This window comes from Artibeus jamaicensis, unplaced genomic scaffold (genome assembly GCF_021234435.1).
Source record: "Artibeus jamaicensis isolate MK-2021 breed Jamaican fruit bat unplaced genomic scaffold, CSHL_Jam_final scaffold_625, whole genome shotgun sequence".
In the NCBI taxonomy this organism is placed as follows: domain Eukaryota; kingdom Metazoa; phylum Chordata; class Mammalia; order Chiroptera; family Phyllostomidae; genus Artibeus; species Artibeus jamaicensis.
In genome coordinates, this window is record NW_026522051.1 from 2691827 (window position 1) to 2707248 (window position 15422).

Genomic DNA, 15422 nt, shown 5'->3' on the forward strand with positions numbered 1-15422 from the left:
GGTTTTGCCTGGGCCTGGGCTGACGTGATTTGTTGCTCCTCCCTTCAGCAGCCTAAGACTTTTGCACCCTTCAAGGGGAGGGTCTGGGGGAAGAGGGCAGGGTTTCACACCTCTGCCTCCCTGTCCCGCCCCAGCGCATCTCACAGCACCTGGTGTGGAGGACTTGGTTGCGGGTCCTCTTATTGAGACTCTCAGCCCCTCCACACTAATGTGCTGGCCCACACTCAGCCTTTTAAAGCATTAAAATTTTAGATGAATTTTTTCTCACTTGCATGTACAGTAGCCACCTGTCTCATGTTCTTTCTGAGATGAAGCAATTGGTATGTCTTATCTCTTATCCAAGGGCTCATCACTCCTTAGGGTTCAGTTTACTTTGTCTTCCAACCTTAACTCTCTGGCACACTTGAAAAGAAAGAAAAGAAACTAAGCAAGCTATAATTCCACAGCTCACCCGGACTTTCTCCTTGTTAAATTAGGAGCGACACTCTCTTGAGACTTTCTACGTGCTCTTCAGAAGCAGAACCTCTACTGAAGGTGATTTTGTTACTCTCTTAAACCAGTGATTTTCCACCACTGCACTTACTAAAATTTGTAATTATTTTTACTTTGTCTTCTCTGTTGGACTTTAACCCCATGAAGACATAAACTACATCTCTTCATTACTGTGATCCCTTCGCCACACACGGTGCCCATACTCAAAGCTAAATGGGAAGAAACATATATATTTGCATGTTCAGAAACAGAAAACATTAACCCAACACAGAAAACACCGACCAGTTGCAACATCCACAGAGCACCGAGGGACAGAGGAGGAAGAAGAGCCCCTTTAAAGGCTAAACTGGGAATATATTCAGAACCATCTGTCAGATTTCCATTTATAATTTGCCTGGAGATTCGGGCTATAGCACTGACCAAATTCAAGACAGAAAGCACAAACAAGAAAAGTATTCCAAACCATTCTTTTAATTAAGCTTTAAGAAAAACTGAAGTAAATGAAATAGCAAAACATCAATAATTCTTTATTGTTTATTCTCTTACAAAAGACACTTGGGACAAATAAATATAAAATGGTATGTGCCTTATTTAGCAATGGGGAAACAGGTTTTCTTGGTATTTTCTGCAGGTATAAACTCATGACATTTTCAGAAGTACATTCTCCTATGTATCACCCATCTTCTATTAAAAAAAAAAGGTCAATTCTTTTAATTCCCTACAATTTTTAACAGTGGAGCAAAATAAGCAATCTAAGGCTGACTCAAGGACTAAGACATCTGAATCAAGTTTAAAAATATATATATATGATGTTGCTCAGAAACTTCAACTAATGAATATTCTCACGAGTTTTTCATCTATAATTTGTATGAATAAGATATCCATTGTTTAAATCTGCATGGCAAATAAAATAAAACCGAAAGCTGAGAACAGTATGTATACTTTCCTGTCCTAAGAGAAATCATTAAATACAGGAGGTATATCTAATATACAGTGAACATGCCATGTATCTTTGTAAAGACAACGGAATCCTGATTTCCTATGCCTCACGGGTGAAGCAACAGATGACAAACCAACACCGTCTGTGACCAAATCCAGCTGATACAGTTAGTCAATAACCACACAGAGCAGCGCACCAGGGTCTGAGCGATAAATGACTGACCAATTATACTAAAACATTTCATCAGGGTAACACCTGAAGAGCTCTGCTAATACTTTTTAAATATTCTTATTTAACAATTTATCCATCAAGTGGAAATATGTACAATAGTTATTTTAAACCAAGAAAAAGGGATGATATTAGTTTTAAAAATCCATTTCAAGTGATTCCTTACTTGGTGCTATACGGCCACTTTCCACTTCATGAAGATCATTCAGAAAGGCAGAAAAGAATATAAAATGTTTAAAGGGTCATCATCAAAAGAACCAAGTGGATTTTAAATTTACTTCTGTACTACCCAGGCCTCGTACTAATGAAATCTTACCAGAGTCCCTGTAATGTTAACTACATGAATGTTAAAATAGGAAAAGCTGGCTTTTATATTTAAAAATAAGCTCCCCCACCTCCTCCATGGCTACCTCTCACCTATGTTAAGCCAAAAATTAATGTGATTATTTAGGGGCTGATGTAACCTGTTGTACTGTGTGCTAAAAAATCCATGTGAACTCGTTGAACTTTTCAGGGCCAACACTGACTCTACTTGGTGCCCTCACTCACTCTGAGGCCGCACGGGCGGTGGAGGTGAAAAATGGCAGGACGAGCAGAAGCAGGGCAGAAATAGCACCGAGGACGGAGACCAGGCCGCACGGCCGGGCTGGGCAGCAGGGCCCAACCACGTTTACTTCCGTGGGCACCACGGCTTATGTTTGTGGAAAACTAGGTTATTTGGTTCTATGTCTGAAAGAGCCAATTTAAACTTAGGGGGAAATGTATCTTTCTTTAATTTGTGGGTGAAGATTATTAAAATACGAGGTCAGTTTCCTCGGAGGCAAATCACAACTCTCTGGCAGTGCGAGGCAATGCCACCGTGCCCAGGGCGGAAGGCCAGCGCAGCCACCTGCACGCTCAGCAAGCCCGTGAGCCGCGGGGCAGTGACCTGGGGGTCACGCTGACCTTCTCATGGGGAGAGACAGTGTTTCATGAAAGGTACAGATCACACCCCCTGCTCCTGAGACACACACGCATCACCACTAGTGACGGCCCACGTTGTCACAACTTAGAAATCCGAGTTTAATTCCAGGAGACATAAATCTGGAATATGAATTTGAAGACAGACGGTACAAACAGCAATTGGGTGGAACCTGCCTGCAATGATCTTTTATTTTTTTCCTTTCAGGCTACTGAAAATCTGCACATAGACAAGGCAATTAATTCTCCTAATAAAGATACCCCCGTCCACGCAGCCAAGGTCTCCACCAGATTCCACAGTGAGCATGTGGCGCGTTGCGTTCTACTCCACGGGGGCATTTTCCTGTGAGCCTTCGGGGTTATGATCAATCCTTTCTGGAAACACCAGCTTCTCAGAGACGGCCTCCTTGATCGGTAAATACTGCGCCACTTCGTTGGGCTCGGTGAAGAAGGCCGGCGGGACGTGCTGGCAAACACAGAAACCCGTCAGCACCGATGCGGGTGCTGCCCTGAGCCTGTCTAGTAGAAGTGCTTGGACACAAAGCGTGCTGACTTCAGAACGAAGTGTGATGCGGGCAGACAGGAGCATCACTACGTGCTCCTGATGCTACCAGACGCCTCTGGTACCAGCGACTTCAGCTCTATCACTCCCATCCGAGTACTAACCAGGCCGGACCCTGCCTGGCCTCCAAGATCAGACGAGATTGGGCGGGTCCAGGGCGGTGTGGCCGTAGACCAACTCTACTGCTGAGTGACCCTGAAGATCACATGGACACTAATTTAATACCTCTCAATCCAGCCCCCCTTCCGCTGGTGCTCCCAGCCCCTGAAAGCGCTAGTCTTTGCCCCGGGCCCGCGTGTGGCAGCTCTTCCAGCCCACGTGCACTCCGTGCCCAGGCAGCACCAAGGGTGAAAAAAGAATGTCAAGTTTGCAGGAAGGTATCGCTCTGTAAACAACTTATTACAGAACAGCAAATTCCAAGGAAGCCCTACACAAGCCCCCGGGGAGCAAAGACTAGAAACTGCACCTAAGCCAATAGGCTATAGTGCGGACTTACCATGCTTTGGGGGAAAAGCAGGGACTGGGTAGAAAGAAGTCGGGGTAGCGGGTGGAAAGCACATCCAGTTGGTGTGAACCAACCTGGAGTGTGACTCAGGGTAATTCACTCCTCTGGGTCTTCGCTTTTCCAGAATAAGATGAGGAACTCAGATTGGATGACGGCTATCACACCTTACGACTCTAACTGGCCTTGTATTTGAGGTTAGTTCAAAGTCATGTTAAGCAGGATTTGCCTCATCAAGCCCTTAGGTGATGAATGGACGCAGGGACATATATATGGATTTGGGAGGATGGATGGGGGCGTGGGGGTGCCACATTTAAAGTGAAACAAAAGTTCAACATCCAAAAAGTTGATGTTTAAATACGGTACCGTTAAATTAGCAACTTTGCTCTCTCGTGATGTATATTCCCGCAACATGTAGGTCTTGTCGGCCTGTTTAAAAATAGAAACAGCGCAACAAGTTTACTTCTGCTGGTTTAATAGTCCCTTCTGCTGCACAGAATGGCAGTGCAGGTGCGAAAGTGGCGTGAACTCCAGCGAGACCACCTCATTCTCCAGCGAGAGAACAGCTAGTTGCCTCTCACCAAGAACCCCGAACTGTTCATTCCCACCCCCGCAGGTCACAGTAACGTCAGATATGACTGTGCAGACAGATCTCATAACTTCCATGTCAGCAGGACACAAGCAAAGGTTTGTTCAAGTTCAGAACCGCGGCCTTTCCATAAGCTGTCAACATCATCACCTACCTACGGAACAGTGGCTACCTCTGTGTTCTAAAGAGAATTAAAAATGTCATTCTCTCCCACTTCCACAAAAGGCCTGCCAAATTGCTTATGTAAAATCACTTTTTTTGTACTTCAATTTTTCCCATTTAATTTTTGTTTAAGTTAGGTTTTAAAACAGCAACTGACAATAGTTGGGGGGGAGGGGGGTACTTTCTAATACAAGAAAACCACAAGATTAAAACTCCTTAAGGTTTTCATCTTTTTATCAATAAAGACAGATTAGTGCTCATTGTAAAAAAAAAAAAACCAACAAAATAATAACACAGTATTTAAAGTACAGCCAGCTGGGCCTCGCAGGCTCAGGAAACAACTCCTGGTGGAAGAAGGGCTGAGGCAGCTCAGTGGAGGGAAAGGCAGGGGTCACGCCCCCGGGGAGGAGGGGCCAGGAGGATGCGGTGGTGCTGCGAGGAGACTCTGCCAGGGATGGTTTTCTTGAGCACAGATTAAGTACATACGAGATTTTCTTAAAGCATCATAACCCCCCTTCCCACAGTAGGGAGTGTCTTACGGAACAAATTCTCAGCCACGAGAACCTTTGGAAAAGCAGATGTGCTGTTTCAGGAACTGCGGTCCACAGAGCACATGACACAGGCCACACAATACACAGCAAGATTTAACTTGAGCGAGATGAAACCACACAAAGAGACCCGAGTATCAATGAGCACATTCACCACACAGGAACGCATACCTCGTGGTACAGCCTCGTGTCGTTCATTCTGATGAGCACTCCATCGATTCTCAAAAAAAACCGCAACAGCAGGAAAAAGCTGGAGGGCATTACTCTCTGAAAGACAAAAAAAGGACATTGATATTTTAATAAAAACAAAATATTGTCACTGTGCTAAATGAAATCTTTAAAGCATTGAAGGAGGCCTGAATAAGCACTAGACAGAAATCTTTGAACCAAAGGGTCTTTGTTTCAGGACCAACTAAGGCTCAAAACCTTGGTTACATTATGCAACATCCCTGGTTCCAGTTTCCTAAAATAGAAACATATTTCTTCTAAGTCAAAAGGTACTGCTGTTAAAAAGACTTCTTAACATATACCTAAGTAATGAGAAAACTATAATGTTCAGTTTGAAAAAGGCAGTACTTATAGGAGTGTCACCACCGCGATGCCCAAATGAAAGAACCACCCAGCTCTTCACCGCTGCCTATACTGTTCCTCGCTTCACCCAAAACGAAGACGAGAGGCCCTGGGCGGAAGGCTCCGGGTCAGTGCAGCCGATGGGGCGTGGTTTCACGCCGCCAAAACCTGCTTCGTCAGGCCATTAGAACACGCTCCCGACCGCTTCTGTCTGTGGCACATCCACGCACCTCTGTTCCCCACGTGTAACTGGGGAAGGGGTCCGAGTATGGTGAGCAGCAGGGACGGGCAGCCACGCTCAGAGCCAGAGACGCTCGCTGTCCTGTGACGCACAGGACGACCCACGTGGCAGAGTCCCAGCCCGCGTCCCCAGAACTTCCAAAGGTCTCGCCTGGCATCCCCGCAGGGAACACACCATTTGTAGTTACCTGACCGTAGAACTAATTCCACTTTACATATAAATACATAACTCAATGACCTCGTAAATCGAGGAGAAAGTATACTTTGTGTTACCTGGCATTTCACTGATTTCACCACTTTGAAACACTGATCACCAGAGGCCACGCCAGACTGTTATCTGAGTCACTGCCTGGTAGCTGGCGTCTGTCAACCTCCATCTGTACCTGTCATTCGCACAGCGACTCGGCACTCAAACGCGGCACCTGGCTCCCTCGTCAGGTCTGCCGGTGCGTCGCAGGGCGCTCACACCGAACAGCCACCTCTCAGTTCGTCCCAAGTCAACTGCCTTTTACAGTCAGGGCACCTGCTGATTTACCGGGAAGCGGTGCGTTCTCCATGCACTTTATTTCAGGGTGATAAAAGGGAGGAGGGGCCCTTACAGTGCCCGTTAAAAACAAGACGGAGTGATGGGTGTGATGAGGTGGAGAAGTGGGAACTTAGAGCAAGTCACTGGGCCACCCACGGCCCTTCCTTCGTGGGCAGCAGCAGGGGTGTGCGGAGCCCACCCGGCCCGAAGCGCGCTCTGCGCAGGCACTGCCCCTCCCTCCGGGAGGAGGCTTCTGCTCCCTAGGCCTCCCGGGCACCCTCCTCCCAGCTCTCGCCTCCATCCCGACTTCTCAGGCCGGCCTCTGCTTCCCACCAAGGGAACTTCATTTGTGCACACTCATCACCACTAAGCCAGGAACTATGGCCATTATTTTACTTAGCGCAGTGTCTGCTACGTGGTTAGGAAGAAACCCATCCAGAAAAAACACTATTTCAGTGAAATCCTTCCAGGCATTCTTAAAATGCAACCCCATCACCTAACGTGAAGTCATACTAGGTGACAAGGAAAAAACACTCACGATGACAATGACTTTACTCTTCAGTCTGAGACTATTTATCTGGTAGACACTTACTACCTGGATGCCCACACCTTCCCCAACACCTTCACCCACACAATCGCCTGTGCCCCCCACGCCCACCCGTGGGGTGCAGGTGCACACCCATGCACGCACACTCATCACAAACGTCCCCCATCAGCTCTGGGTGGGCAGACAAGGGAGAGGGACAGGACTGAGTGAGTCGGAGTGGACACCCTAAGCAACAAAAGGTAAACGGGCGGTACAGGTGAACGGCGAGAGATGCTGGCTCGGTGGATACACTGGTTCAGAAAGAACCTGTGCTAGTCCATTACACCAACTTGGACGAGCCAGTCTTTCGGGGCCTCGTCTGTAAATACGGAGGCTAGGCTAACCGATTCCCTAAAAACTTATTACCATTCCTGAGTCCTGAGACTCTACAGAGAAACATGACTTTAAACCAAATTCACTGCTGCTTCCGTCCCTCACTACTGCACACACCTTGTGTGCAGGGTCGCTGAGCTCTGAGCCCGGCGTCTGAGTGGCCCTGGCGGCTTCTGACGGGCTGGGATGGTTGCAGAGGGAAAAACGGAAGTGCTTCTGAGTACGACCAGGGGTGTTTAACTCGGCTGTCCTCACGGAGGAGGGCACCGCAGCTGGGCCTTAAAGGGTAAGGCATTCAGTAAAAAGGTGCAGCTGAAATGTTTCTGGAAATGGTTGAGAAGCCCCCTACGACCTAACAGTAAACGAGCATGAATGACTACTGGTGGCCTGGTGACCGCTTCCGAGCCGCCGCTCCAGCAACAGCACTGCTCACGGAGCAGCCCGTCCTCCAGAAGGACTGGCACTTGCCGTTCGGTTCCCACTTCCGTGCTGGGCACTGGAGTGCAGTTCCACGGGGCACAGACAGCTGACACACAGTCCCTTCCTGAGTGACGTCCCCCTAGCTGTCTCCACAGCCTGGTTGCCACATCATTTTTAATTCAAAATGTGAAAACGAAGCCACAGTTTTCATTCAAATTAAATAATAAGCAAAGAAAATACACAGTGCCCTGCTGGTGTGGCTCAGTGGATTGAACGCCTGCCTTCAAGACAAGGGGTCGCCAGTTTGATTCCCAGTCAGGGCGCATGCCTGGGTTGTGGGAAGGGTCCCTGGTGGGGAGTGTGTAAGAGGCGGCCACACACTGATGTTTCTCTCCCTTTCTTCCTCCCTTGTCCTCTCTCTAAAAATAAATAAATAAAATCTTTAAAAGAAAGAAAGAAAGTACACAGTGCTCATGTCCTTAAAAAATGCTTTGCTAAATTCTTCACAATGGACTAAGACTCTGAATTTTATAATGACGATCAGTGAGATGTATGTACTTGAGACCCCAGCGAAACTTCATGTGACGTCATGTACAGACAGTGTGATTGGAGTGAGCCTCACATTTCTGACCAATGGTAGGAGAGAAGACAGAAAGATATTTTAAACAAAAATCACAATACTCACAATTTTCACACTTAGACTTGAAACTCCATGATCATGAAGCTCATCCTCAAACAGGAGAACTTCTTCAAAAAACTTAATCTGTTCTCTGGCTTTCAGTTTCTCTGTATCTATGTGATCTGTCGTGGGCACGACCTGAAGGAAACATGGGAGAAAGGGCACGGGAAGTGTCTCCAGGAGCCAGACACGAGGGGACCCGAGGCCCCTCCATGGCCCCCAGGAGGGTTTCCGTAAGTTGGCACCATCAGCACAAAACCACGGTAAACAGACCCCTGACGGGCTGCGGTGCCTCAGTGGGCTGGCGTCTCGTCCTGCAAACCTAAAAGGTCACTGGTTCAATTTCCGGTCAGGACACATGCCTGGGCTGCAGGTTCAGTCCCAGGTTGGGTCATGTACCAGAGGAAACCGACTGATGTTTCTCTCTCATATCAATATTTCTCTTCCTCCCTCCCTTCTCCTCTGTCTGAAAATACATAAATAAGACCTTTACAGAACAAACGAACAATTCCCCACGCCCTCACCCTGGCAATGATGCGTCAAATAGCCTCTGCACTTCACAGAGGTTTCGATCAGGAGCAGGGAGAGGACACCAACCGGTGTCGCACCACAGGGTCTGGGGGGCCTTCCTCCCCACCAGACCCTGCAGGAAGGACGTGGGCTCCTAGGAGGAGCTGGCACACAGTCAGAGCTCAAGAACGAACACATGACTGTCCTCTTAAAACTGTTCTGTGTCTTGGAAGCACCACAGAAAAGGAGTTAAAGCCTGCAGTACAGGAGTGGCGGCGACTGAAGGCAAGAACTAAGCCCCACTGGGACCCCCAGCTTCCCCAGACCCTAAGAATCCGGGCAGAGACAAGGGGCCCATCCACAGGCCACCCTCCCTAACATTTTGCCCGAGCGCCAACATGTGACATGGGGTCTCCAGTAACGACTTCTACTGTAGAAATGACAGTGATATTCTCTGCAATAGGATGTGACGTCGAGAGGCTGCAATCTAAGCCAAGTTTCCCTCACTCAGTCATGCTATTATTTCTCAAAACACAACCAAGCCCCCAATATAAGACCTACCGACTCCACCCTCCTACAGCCAAGCAACCCTCCTTCCACAGGGCAAGGCAGGACAGATGCCGCCCCAGGCACACGGGGCGTGCAAGCCTCCAAGCTTCCCCACAGCTGCTCTGCCGTCAAAGCCCTGAGAGGAGACAGCGGTTTCTGTTCACCCAAGTGACGGATGAGGCTGAGACCTATGAGGTGCACACACGGGCCCGGCAGGACAAGTGACCTATGAGGTTCACACGTAGGACCAGCAGGACAAGGTCCTATTCACCCACCTTCTTTCTGTTCAGCTGTAACACTGGGAGCCACTAGCTAGCAGGTTCCATCCAAATCACCCAGCATCCCCAAGGGACACACATATCCTCATGCTTCTTCACAGTGGTAACATTAAGGCAGCTCACTGCCCCCAACCACACTCTTAATAAAAACTGCTCCATTTAATATGGTCTTCTTTTATTTCCTGCTGATAATCAATAGGCAAAATCCCCTCCCATTAGGTTCTGAAGCCTCCCACAACAGAAATAAGTAGATGGAAGTAGTAGCAAAAAATAAGCCATTACTAGAAAGTTCTAATGCCAAAACTGTCCAACACAATTGATGGATGGTTCATAAAAGCAAAAAACAAGCTTTACCTTTAACTTGAGTGATTCTCCGAGTAACGTTCCCTTATAGTCTGTTGTGTAGGTCCAGTCGTACGGCTTCACCACCTCCTTGGAGTGCTCCCCCTCCGTCCTCAAACACCAAAACAGGAGGGGTCAGACTGAGCGGTGCAGAATACAGACCATCTGTACTCGCCCATCACACCGAACGACATTCGACAGGTAGGTAAGATATCCCACTACGCACACGTGCCTGTCACAGCTCACTGGCACAGCACCGGCCCTCCGTCCTGCACGTTTGCTGTGTCTAGCTCGTCGTGCGCAGACGCAGGCTCCCGAGTCGGTCTGCGCATGTGCACCGCGGCCACGCAGCCCCCTCCAGGTACTGAGTGCGCAGCAGGCTCGAAGTGAGGAACTGCTGGCTTGGCTACCACGGAAAACACCCTTTTCTTAATTTCAAACGCCCTCAATTTTTCAGTCCAAATCAGAACATTGTTCTTCGAAAACAGGGAGATTAAAATACAGTGGAAGCTCGTAAAAGTGAGCCCTCGGAGCTCCAGTGCGACTCAACTGAACTCAAACGAAAGGGTGACTGGTCTCCACTCTATAGATGGGCAAAAGTAATTTTAGAATAACCCAACTACCACGTTTAGGAACGATACTCGCCCTTCGTTCTAATAAAACCCACACATCAGGCCCGACCGTTTCTTCCCACCTCCTCTCTCAGCCTCCCGCCGCCGCCCGCGCTCTCACCTGCTCTCCTGCCACTCCTCCGCACAGGCCACTTTCAGCATCCCTTGGTAGTTGTTCACGCATCTCAAAGCGTCTGTGGCATTGAACTCGATCCCAAAGCCAGAACAGTGCTGGATTCTTAAAACGTTGTCTCCAAACATCATTTCAGGAAGGGATGGCATGTGCAACTCATCGGCTAACCTACAACCGGAAGTCGGTAGAATTGTTGGTATCACTGTTGGCACTTTGCTCTCAGTTCATCCCTACATTACTGAATAAGTTAGTTAATTAACGTGATGTGTTCAAAAGTCTATAAATGTTTCCATCGTCCATTCTCTCTATGCATATTGTTATGACACTGGACAAGAGGGTGGGCTAAAAAGACAGGTAATAAACAAAAAGAAATATACCCGTGCCACATTATCAGCTAGTGATGTTATACAAAAAATAAAGCGAGGTAATGGGGGGGTCCTATTTTAGGTAGGACAATCAGAAATTGCTTCCGAGAGAGTGGAATTTTAGCCTCAAAACTACTCTGGGAGCCAGGATGTGCTCAGAGAGCTCAGGTAACTGACGGATACAGAGCCATGAGTGGTACCACCAGGTCTCTTCCATCTACCAGCTGAACAAACACCTGGCCCCCCGGCGGCCTCGGAGGAGAAGAGTTGTGGTCGACATCCTGTCTGTGAAGCAGGATCACAAATTACTGGTCCACAGGTGTGTTCTGATTAGCCTGAACAACATTTGAAACAGATGCCAACAATTCCTGAGAGACAGTTGCCGACAAAACGAGAGGCTGTTGAAAAATCTGGCCTTCTGGTCCCTCCGCTGTGGACAATAGTGGAAGACCTGGCCATGTGCACAGCACCCACAGGCTGAGCTGAGTAGGGGCGGCCCCTGTCACTGGGCCCTTTAGAAAGCTGAGTTTGTAATCCCTGTTCGAAAGTGTTTCGGTGCGATAGTCACTTGCTTCTGAAATAAGTAGCTGTATGTATAAATGACCATGCCCATGACCTATCACCTCAGTCAAAACCAGGACTTTCAATTTTGGGATGCAAGTTCCGCTTCTCAACCAAAGGCAATTAATTATCTATGGGCTGGCATGAACCCCTACATTCCAGCCTGAGAGCTCTGCCCAATACACTCACACTGAATTGAAGAGGGCCCAGTGGGCACCTCTGAGCTTCTCCTTCCCAAAATAAGAACGACAGCCAAGTGAGGCCCAGGCCCAAAGCGGCAGCCGGAGGGGAGCCCTGAGGAGGAGAGGCGGGAGAGTGAGGGTGCCAGGTATCGGCAGGGGCAAAGCAGAGACAGAGAAATGACGGGAACAATAGCAAAGACTGGTATGCGGCCGTGAGTGGGACCGCTGCCCGTCTGCTGAGATAGTCCCCAGTGCTCAGTCATTTCCTCCTGAACTATTAGACCTCCATTCCTGACAGCGACCTGGGTCTCTGGTCCTTGTAACCTGAAAGCAGAGGTTCTGTGGAAGTGAATTTTCTAGTTACCTTACAGACCAAATGTATTTTATTGATTTTTGAAAATGTTTCAAAATGTATTACAGATTTTTCTGTGTTCTTAAACAGAAAACATAAAATATTATTTAACTTTTTCTTGGTTATCTGAGATCCTCACACCGAAAAATCTTGTAAGGCAGCACATCCAGTTCGACTGAGTGCGCACACCCCCGGCAGCCCTGGGAAGTGGCCTGGTGACATGTCAAAGAAGCACTGTCACTAACGTACACTGTTTCAGACGTTCCCAATTCAGACTGCCTTAAACACCAGCCAAACACAGAGCATCTTAACACTGTTCCTAATGCCAAGCTTCAGCAGGTATTACCATGAAGGATGCAGAAAGCCAGGAAGCCTCTGCGGGATTAAGATGCCTTAATTCACCCAAGGCCCCTCCTTAATCCGGCAGCTCCCCTGATCCATTTACTGAGCACCCTTCTGGCTTGTACACCCTGGGCAAGGTGTCACAGAAACTTCAGGTGGGTGAGGGCAAGCCTCTCTTTGGTCATAGGAAGACGGACTAATACACTCTGCCAGGTCTACTTAAGACAGAACAAAGACAGTAGGACCTGGAACATGATTTCCCGTACAACTCACCATGCAGCCCCTCTCAGAGTCTGTAAGGGAACTGCCGGTAAACACAGCTGGGCTCAACCCTGTATGCGGTGCCACTGTGTAACAGAGGCAGTCAGGTGGAGGGGGAACCCACACAGCAACTCTGTCTGCGGTGGGTGAAGGGAATTTTCTCCTAGTGAAGCTGCAGAGTGTCCCTTTTTTCATTCACTTATTTCTAACTAGGCAGCTAAACACCCTTCCATGACTCTCCTCTCTTCCCTGCTCACCTCTCTGGGCCTGACCCCTTCCTTCTCTTTTAGAAGACACTTAGGTGACTCTCACTGGCCCCCTAGGGGCCCAGGCACCGAAACTAAGGCGATAATCCCCAAACTGGAACCCTCGGACAAGTCCTTCTTAAGCTCCAAGGTAAATACAGGGTCCGGCACAAGTAACGCCCCTGGTTTATGACAAAACCACGAGCGTGTAGTTCTCTAACATGACAGTATCACACTCACACACACCATATGACATTTTGGGTGAGATGTTGAACTTTAAACGGTAAATTATCACGCCCACATTATTGCCCTACCCACCACACTCACGCAGGCCTTACTTCTGCTGGACCCTGGACATCCGGACGCCTGCTTCAGGGTCCTCACACGACTCATATCTCGACTGACTAAACTCACCCTCCACCTGACGCCCACCCTGCTCCGGTGTCCCTTGCCCTGTTCAATGACTGCCACCCAACGGCTCCAGTCAGGAATCTTGCCACATCCTACAGATTCCTTTTCCCTTCCTCCTCCTGTCGACTGGCCATCAAATGCAGGGGCGTAACCTTCTGAAAGCTCTCCTGTCCCCTCCCCTCTAATTGGTCTCCAATCCGTCCTCCGCGTCGCCCCCAGAGAAATCTTTCCGAGCAGCGATTTTCAACCTTTGTCATCTCACAGCACTCAGAAACTACCGACTAAAATTCTGCAGCTCACCAAAAATATGTTCACGCCAATCTGGCAAAAATGGGCATAACTTTGATTCATTCACATCGGATGTCTATTGTGTTGGCTGCTGTCAGTTTTCTGACAATGTAACAAAAAGGGGTCAGTGTCCCTGCTTAAATTTTAATCAGGTATTGAAGACTTTAAAAATTCCTGCGGTACAAATCGCTGTTTCAGAGTGTACATCTGATAATGTCACTGCTTCGTATAGAATCACATCGGATGTAGTAGTCAGATGAAACGCAAAACTCCTTGGCCTGGGGCATAAAAACTCCCTCTAATTTCCCCACTCCATCCCGCCACCTCGCACTTCTCAGTCCTGCCACTCTGGCTCCCCAGCCACCCCGCGGACGCGGTCCTTCCGACCAATCAGTGCCCGCCCTCTCCCTGACCCCTCCACTACCCTCCCCCCACCGCTAGGCCAAGACACAATATACAGATGATGTATTATAGAACTGTACCCCTTAATTCTATATAGTTTTTTATTGGCTATTGTAACCCCAATAAATTCAATTTAGTGAAAAGATTTTTAATGATTCAGTTAGTTCAAGCGTCACAAAGGCATAAGGCTGTCGCTCTCTCTGGCACCCCACCCCCACCCCATGCCACCAACTCGATCAGCATTCAGTTGAGGCATCCCAGCCTTCTGGACGCCCTGTCCCCCTCAGCGACCTCACGTAACCCGGCGCAGACATCTCTCCGAATCAGTTATTCACACCGCATTACAATCGTCTCATTTGGCTGTGAACGCCTTGAAGCAGAGGCTGTCTTTCCCCTGCTCCATCTCAAGTGCCGGGCACACCTGACGCTCTAGAAACGAAGCGTACTTTTCTTCCCCGTTACTAACGCCAGGAAAACCGGTCACAGCTACCCAGAGCTACCCATGGTGCAAAGGTGGCGCGGGCTGGGGCAGGTAGGGGCAGGTGGAGAGTCCTCCCCAACAGCCATGCGCCACTCAAACCCCGGCTGAGTGACAGCTTCACGCAGGCGGCGCCCAGCGAGCCCCAACCTTAGGACTGGAAGGACGACACGAGTATTTACCGAGGCTGTCATTCAAGGGCCCGGCCTCAGGGTCCCGCCTCCGCCCCCGGAGGGTGGGGGCAGCGCGGAGCCGCCCTGCCCCCAGCCGCGGCCCAGCTCCCGGCCCGCGCCCCAACCCGGCCCGGAGCCTCACTTCTCCACGTCCGCCGACTTCATGATGTGGGTCTTGACGGCCGTCAGCTTCCAGGGCCCGAAGGAGAAGTCCCGGTGGCTGCTCTGGAAGCCGTGGATCATCATGGCCGAGGCGGGGCCCGCGTGGGCAGCGCGGGACGGGCTGGAGAGGCGGCGGTAGCGGACACCGGTTCCCCCGCCTCGCTGCGGCCCAGCCGGGTCGGCAGCGGAGCCGTTACCATGCCCCGCCCCGCCCCTGCCGCCCACCCGGACGCCCGCCCTCCTTCCCGCCTCCTTCTCCGCCCCTTCGCCTTTTGCTTCCGGGACCAGTTGCCAATGTAGCGTGACCCGTGTCTGACGTCATGACGCACCGGAAAAAGGGGCAAGGAGAAACAAATATGGGGCGGGGCTCTGCAGCAAGGGGCGTGGTCAAGGCCGCACAGCTTCCCTGAACTTACTGGGTGACGTCACCTGGGCGATTT

The 15422-nt window shown here is 49.5% G+C and overlaps 1 protein-coding gene across 2 annotated transcripts; it reads right to left on the bottom strand.

Moving 5' to 3' along the window:
• Nucleotides 1-945: 945 nt before the first annotated feature.
• On the bottom strand, nucleotides 946-15209 carry TIPRL (TOR signaling pathway regulator). Of its 2 annotated transcripts, XM_037167449.2 has the most exons (7): nucleotides 14963-15208; nucleotides 10749-10928; nucleotides 10029-10128; nucleotides 8344-8475; nucleotides 5155-5250; nucleotides 4051-4113; nucleotides 946-3086 (listed from the first exon to the last, which is right to left on the bottom strand). In XM_037167449.2, the coding sequence occupies exons 1-7, from the start codon at nucleotides 15064-15066 to the stop codon at nucleotides 2943-2945; spliced, it is 819 nt and encodes a 272-aa protein (XP_037023344.1). In that variant the 5' UTR covers nucleotides 15067-15208; the 3' UTR covers nucleotides 946-2942. The 2 variants fall into 2 exon arrangements, with proteins under 2 accessions (XP_037023344.1, XP_037023345.1); XM_037167450.2 differs by lacking the exon at nucleotides 8344-8475 and having other exon boundaries at nucleotides 14963-15209.
• Nucleotides 15210-15422: the final 213 nt, after the last annotated feature.

Coding starts and splice junctions, on each gene's coding strand:
- TIPRL (XM_037167449.2), bottom strand. CDS start 15,066: ATGATGATCCACGGCTTCCAGAGCAGCCACCGGGACTTCTCCTTCGGG. Junction 8,476..10,028: donor GAGAATCACTCAAGTTAAAG/GTAAAGCTTGTT, acceptor TGTTTCCTTCAG/GTCGTGCCCACGACAGATCA. Junction 3,087..4,050: donor GCAAAGTTGCTAATTTAACG/GTACCGTATTTA, acceptor TGTGTTTGCCAG/CACGTCCCGCCGGCCTTCTT.